This window comes from Gossypium arboreum, chromosome 5 (assembly GCF_025698485.1).
Source record: "Gossypium arboreum isolate Shixiya-1 chromosome 5, ASM2569848v2, whole genome shotgun sequence".
Classification (NCBI taxonomy): Eukaryota; Viridiplantae; Streptophyta; class Magnoliopsida; order Malvales; family Malvaceae; genus Gossypium; species Gossypium arboreum.
The window spans coordinates 29,050,540-29,057,842 of record NC_069074.1 but is presented as its reverse complement, the minus strand read 5'-3'; the positions used below and the strand labels follow the sequence as shown (position 1 = coordinate 29,057,842).

The window sequence follows — 7,303 nt, the reverse complement described above, 5'->3', positions numbered from 1 at the left end:
ATAAATTCTTTATTTTGTTAAAAATTATTATTTTATGATTTTTTCTGTTCACACCTTCTACACTAATAAAAATCTCGCATTCTTCTTATAATTAAGGTTTTTATAAAATAATTTTAGTCATTACAAATTTGCAAACTAAAATTTAAACAGTTTTATTCTCTAATATCTATCACAGACTATTAGATTAATTTAGACTTAGGGTATGTTATTATAATTGTTAATAGATATTGATCTAACGTACTAATTATCAAATCGACACTTAGAGTTTGCTAGTCAATTTTTTTTTAATTTAATAAAATTTTCTAATAGCTTGATAACTTAAATGAAAATATTCTAATAGTTTAAAAATCATTTTATAATTTAAATGAAAATATAAGTTTGATAACTTAAAATTAAATTTTCTAATAATTTAATGACTTAAATGAAAATGTAAATTTATTGAAGATATATCGTACTCTTACACTTAAAATGATAAAAGTAAAATGTTTAATTTTAGATATAATCCATAAAAAAATTAACTAATCAAGTGGATGCGCAAAATCTTTAGTTTTCGTTTCTTTTTGTTAAACAAAGTCAAAGTCGAAAATATTATATTTTCTTTTTCACCAACCAAATTGAGGTATTCTTTAAAATTTGATTATAATTATATATTTGTGGTCTCCTTTTTCTGTATTTGTGTCATTTTGCCGCCATACATTGACTGAATAGAATAAATATTACGATTAGAATAAGGAAAATATCGTTGGCCTGCAATATGTTGGTAATAAACAAACAAATGATATTGGATTAAATTTTCAAAAGCCCGACAATCGTAGTAAATAAAATCTTTTTTTATTTTATGTGATGTGAATGAAAAAAGCAATGCATAACAATCCTCTGTAAAGGTAACCTTTTGTAATTCTCCATTTCTTTTCAGCCGTTGATGCTTGATAGACCCTATATGTTGGAACTTTATTTATGGTTTATAATGAAACTGGCTACACAGGAACACAGCTTTGTCTAAAACTTTGTAATGATGATTAGATGAGCAAAAATCATTACCCTTTCTGACTACCCCAACTATAAATGCAGAATCAGCAAGGGTGTGTGTCTGAGTTTCCAAAGCAACTGATTTTGCCTTGACCAGCAAAACAAATAGCAGGCATGGGAGAGGAGGTGATGATGAGTATGACAGAAAAGGAAACAGCAGCCATGAATAATCCACACTTTGTGCTGGTTCATGGTATTGGTGGAGGAGCCTGGTGCTGGTACAAAATCAAGTGCCTCATGGAGAATTCTGGTTACAAGGTTTCATGCATAGACCTCAAAGGCGCAGGGACTGATCGCTCTGATGCTAATTCTATTGTATCTTTTGATGATTATAACAAGCCTCTCATGGACTTCATGTCTGCCTTGCCTCATTCTGAACAGGTTCTTCTTATTATTTCAGATATATCTTCAATTCTTCCATGCTATTAATAAATGATATGCCGCCAAAAACACTCACCTGAGCTCATCTAATCATATAATTTACAGGTAATATTGGTAGGTCATAGTGCTGGAGGGTTAAGTGTGACGCAAGCCACTCACAAATTCGCCAACAAAATCCGTCTGGCGGTGTATGTAGCAGCCACCATGCTAAAATCAGGCTTCTTGACTGATCAAGATATCAAAGATGTAAAGAACTTCTCCAACCAACTCATCTTTTTTCTTTTCTTCTTAGTTTTCTCATGTTGTTGTTGTGTGTTGAATTCTGGGTTTGAGTTTTTATCTGGTATGCACCTTTGGTTTTTGAATTATTAGGGGTTGTGTTGGTAACGCTAAGAGATGGTTCATGGTTTCCAAGTGCCAACTGTTTTCATATAGGCTTGGCTGTCAGCCATTTCCTTAATCCCATGTGTTAATTTTTATATATATATATATATTACACATACAGGAATCCCAAACTTTACAGACGTTACATCTCATTGTCCAGTGTGCATTACTTTTTTCAGTAACCGTTCGAGGTTCACAGCTTGCAATACATGACATACTAGTCTACAAATACCTGTATAGGTGGTTGGTTGTTGGTAAATAATCCCAAATTATCTCTTTCCCTTTTGAGTCCTCTATTCTGAACCGCACAAACCAATTGGCACAAACAGGGGTCGAGAGAGGAGGAGGAAACACAACATGTTTGCGTCTTTCTACTTTTCTGTACCATTTCAAGGGAGTGGTTCTCTGGTGAAGTTAAGGACAAAAGAAGCATCAATAATACACACATACCTCAATTCTGCCAATGCCACCACATGCGTCCTATTCCCATCCCACTCCCTCCTTTAGGCTCTTGCATGGGAATAAAAAACACCCTTACCTACTTCTGAGAATAAGGTCAAGGCCAACCCAACGCTACTTTTGGTTCCTTTCATAATATTACAACCAATAGAATCTATTCCCCCATCAGTTTTCCCAAAACTTGAAACTTCACTTCTGATTCTCACTAATAAGCTGTGGTAGCTGCCTCACCAGGGTTTTGTCATAGTCGTTTCCAGCTCGACATGGATTAGTCTTCTGTAATGTTTGTTTCAATGCTTTGAGACGGACAGCCAATATCAATGGATATAAGTCCCCCTTCCTTCAATTATTGCATGAAAAGCATGCATTTGTTTTCTGATGAAGCAGCAAAAGTACTAACTACATGCATTCTACTTTTATTCTTTTCATGTCCTTGTAGTTGGCCTTAGCCCACAATGCCATTGTTCAATTCAACTTTACTTTTATCTCTCCCCTGGCCTACTAATTTTTTTAATCTACCTCCAATGATTGAGAGTTGAGGGAGAAAAGCAGGATCATAGAAGCATATATAATATATAATCAATTTGGGATTTGTTGCCTAATGAATTTTATGATGAGTTTGCAGTTAGTTAAAAGTTATGATGATTATCCTGGAAAAAGTAAGCAATAATTAATTGTGAAACAGGGAGTACCTGATTTATCCCAATTTGGTGATGTGTACGAATTGGGATTTGGATTGGGAGCTGAGCAGCCTCCAACCACTGCCATTGTGAAAAAGGAATTCCAACGTAAAATCATCTATCAAATGAGCCCTCAAGAGGTATTATTGAGTTTGACACTACCTTTATTGCATTGGTCTCTCCTATGTTATGCTTTTGCCATGCCACTCGACCCCACACACCCTCTTTTCTTTTTTAATAACACCCATATGGGAAATGGGGCATGGTGGCTGGTGCAGGATTCGACTCTAGCAGCAATGCTTTTAAGGCCAGGACCGATCCTAGCATTGCAGAGTGCTCGATTCAAAGAAGGTGGGGAAATGGTGGAGAAAGTGGGGCGGATATACATTAAGACGATGCATGATAATGTTATAAAACCAGAGCAACAGGAGGCGATGATAAAGAGATGGCCGCCATCTCAAGTGCATGTTTTGGATAGTGACCACAGCCCCTTTTTCTCTGCCCCTTTTTCACTCTTCGGCCTACTACTTAAAGTTGCAGCAACTTCTGCTGGATATAAGTAGTTAGTACCCCCCCACCCCCATTTCTATAAAAGTCAATGCCTCATTCTTGTGTTGCTATTTTTAGAGTGTGAATCCATCAATCAATCATGGAACCTACATTTCCTCATAAATAATGATTTCATGATTTACCTTTGAATTTATGAAATTCAACTTATTATTTTGCTTGTGTTGAGATGTTTTTCCTTTTCTTATCAATTACCGAGTTTGTTTTGATCACAGCTAGCCTTGAGATTGAGATTACTCCTTAGAACCAAAACTGGACATAAAACAAGACCAGTTGAAGTATTGAAGAATTTTTCTCTTCATTTTTCACCATTTCATTTTTTTTAGACATTTTTCACTAATTAAATCCATAATAGTGTTTTTTTTCTTTTTTTCTTTTTACAATTCACACATCACAAGAACAAATCACTGCTGCACACATTACAAACAAACAATCATTATAACTTTGAACTTTTGACGTAGGCTGTGAAGTTTATCCATGTCAAATAAGCCAAACCCTAGAATTAAACCCATAATAGTTGATAATTCTACTAGCTGTTATTATATAGTAAGGGTTAATTTAGTTTCTCTTTTTAAAAGTGTTTTTCAACATTTTTTTTAAGAAGTATTTAGTATTACTTTAAAAAGTGATTTTTGAATATAAATGTCAATTTTAAATATAATGTTGTAAAGTAAAAATATGCCTATGATACTCAAATTTGTCAATATTATGATATTTTTATAAAAATATAAAAAATTAATTTATTGTAACTTATTATTAATATTTTGGTATAAAAATATAAATTTATAATATTTTTAAATAATTAATATTAATCGTTCGTAAAATTTAAATTAAATATAAAATTCAAATATGTAATGTTATATATTTGAAATAAATTTCAATAAGGAAATCATTATATACTCAATATAAATATTACATAAAATATTTTCCAAACACAAAAGATAGAAATTATAGCTTTTTTGTTTGTGTTTAAAAACACTTTTCTTTTTGGTACAAGAAGAAAGATAAAAACCATAATTAGGCTAGGCGAGGTCAAGTTATTTCGGAGCAATCATCGTGTAGTAGTTGAAGAATTTCATCCGACAGTTGCATATGGATATACCTACCTAGAGGCCTTGAAAACGCCATTGATGCCAAATCATCAGTTACCTGGTTACCCTCTCTAAATACATGTGTAACCCGAACCATCCAAGATAGTTGAAATAGATCTTTAATAGCTCGTAACATAACTAAGTGATATTGTTCTACTGAAGTTGCTTGAATCAAATGAATAACTGCAGTACTATCTATCTCAATCACCGCCCTTTTTAATCGTAGATTCCAAGCTACTTGAAATCTCTCAAAAACATCCCAAAATTACTAAAAAATTGTTTGTTTAATATTCCTTATAGCTTATTCACCAAAAAGTATTGCTTATAGCTTCAAAATTGCTTTTGACCTAAAAAAACGTTTCAAAAAACATTGATAAACAAAACTTAAATCATATTATAACCGAACTGGTATGAGTGAAAAAAAAAAAATATATATATATATATATAAGAGATTTTTTATAGAAAAAGGTGATTATTATTAATATAATTATTAAAAATAGAATATATTGTATAAAAACTTAAAATATAAAAAAATATTATTATATTAATTATTTATAAAAATAATTTTTAAACTTTTCTTAAAAACATAAACTTTTTTCTTAAATTAATCACAAGGAAATATACAACTTTTGATCTTTACCATACAATTTATATTTTCTCTTTTTTTACCTTATTTTTTGGGTTATGAAGCTTAAACATTCCAAGATATTAAATTTATTAATGTAATTATAATTGTTAAGTATGTAATTTTTAATAAATTTTTTTCCGAAATTTCTAAAAATGTAATATTTTATTTTATTATTTTATAATATTATTTATATTAATATATATTTAATGATTGAAAGTATAAGAGAGTGTTTTTAATTTTCATGCAAAAGAGGAATTGTCAAATTTGAGGTTTGTGTGTATTATTGATCATTGTGAAAAGTAGGCAAGAGGTTTTTCTTTTATTGTCAGGTGGAACTAAAGTGATTTTACATATTTTTAAATTTTTTAATGATTAATATATTAATAATTAAACTGTTATATTTCATGTATTATCATGTAAATTATGAATGTCAATTTGATACTTGTAAAATTTTTATAGAATTTCAAATTTGAAAAAAAATTAAAATTTTATGAAGTAATTATTTTCTTTAAAGAATTTATAAAATATATATTTTTTTAATTTTCCATTTTTAAAATGTTTAATTATATGTCATTAATACATATATCAATACAAATTAAATTGCCAACTTCCAAGCTAAAAATTAAACTATAATCCACATTTTATAGACTAACTTTAGAACTTTGTTTTTGACCTCAACTCACTTGTTAGAAACTATCTTCATATTTTAAAACTATCTTTAAAATATAGAAAAGTCTCTATGCTTGAATGGTGTAGTTAAGTACATTCAAATTGAAAAGAAAGCTCATAAATCAGATTAAAATTTTAGCAAATAAATGAATGTTACTATGCATCATCTTTAAAGAATGCATCTTTAAAAGATCCTTCAAATACAACCTTTAACTCAAAACAAAAGTTAAAAAAAAAGAAAAGAACAATGGCTCTTCTAAGAAAACAAAAGTTAAAAAAACAAAGAAAAGAACAATGGCTCTTCTAAAAGTAAAGGACTTAAGGCTAACAACAACAAGTTTAAAAAGAAAGAGAATAGGGTCCCTACTATTTGTGAGGGAAAATGTAGCACATTGTTAAAGCATTCTACCATTGCATAAGAAAGTAGATAAAACCAATGTGGTCATAAGATGATCAATACCGACAATGATGGTGGATTGATTCAGTGCCACATGACATGTGACTTCTTAGAGGAATGCCTTTAAGACATACGGAGAGCTCAAGGATTGAAAATTCGTATTTATGGGTGAGTACTCGAAAAAGTACCTTCTAGGTCTGTAATTCAAGTAATAAAATCTCGAGGGTTCGAGGTTGATCTACATGGAAGTTGATTAGAACTTATAAGATTAGAAGTATTATGTTAGAACAAATATTTAACACTTAACTTTGGAATAGGTGTCGAAAATGAAAGTAGAAACAAAAAACACTAGAAACAAAAAAAAAAATCAACGCAAGAAATTAACTAAAAATAATAATAATAAAAAACAAATGCTTGGAAGAAATATGTTAATGTTAGAGGATCCACTCTTGGTTTCATATTAAGATTAAATTTTAGTACTCAATGTTATTACTCATTAGAATCCACACAAAATGAAGGTTCTAATCAGATAATCTAGTAATTTACATCAAATAATTAAGTAAATGCATTCATAAGCAAAGGTATGTCCATCAAAGGAGTGTCCAATATAATTGTCCATCTAGTGTAGGTATAAGCAAAGGCATTTCTTGTAAACTAAGAAACCACCGGATGGCATTTCTTGGATCATACTTTGTCATTATCGATATCTCCTATAAAGATAGCAATACCTCATAGTTAGCTCCGAAAGCTAACATAGATCATATAGTTAGGCCTAAAACCTCTTATAGGTGTTGTAGGCCAATTTTGGGCCCTTTTACAAAATACCCACAGCCCAATTTTATCCACACTTAAACCTCAACCCATTTCATAAACCTAATACCCATCTAAATTAACCCAAATAAAACCCAAGTACAACTTAATTACCCAAACCCTCTAAAACCCAAATACAACCCAATACCAACCTAACCCCTACCCATACCCAGCAGGCCCAAAAATCCAAAATTTACTACCCAATTTT

At 30.6% G+C, this 7,303-nt stretch overlaps 1 protein-coding gene across 2 annotated transcripts; it reads left to right on the top strand.

Annotated features, from left to right (window-relative positions):
• The first annotated feature begins 772 nt into the window (after positions 1–772).
• LOC108451825 (methylesterase 17) lies at positions 773–3,641 on the top strand. Of its 2 annotated transcripts, XM_053029172.1 has the most exons (5): positions 773–884; positions 1,072–1,410; positions 1,516–1,656; positions 2,939–3,073; positions 3,212–3,641. In XM_053029172.1, exons 2-5 carry the CDS (start codon positions 1,144–1,146, stop codon positions 3,494–3,496), a joined length of 828 nt encoding a protein of 275 aa, XP_052885132.1. In that variant the 5' UTR covers positions 773–884; positions 1,072–1,143; the 3' UTR covers positions 3,497–3,641. The 2 variants fall into 2 exon arrangements, with proteins under 2 accessions (XP_052885132.1, XP_017605005.1); XM_017749516.2 differs by lacking the exon at positions 773–884 and having other exon boundaries at positions 973–1,410.
• Positions 3,642–7,303: the final 3,662 nt, after the last annotated feature.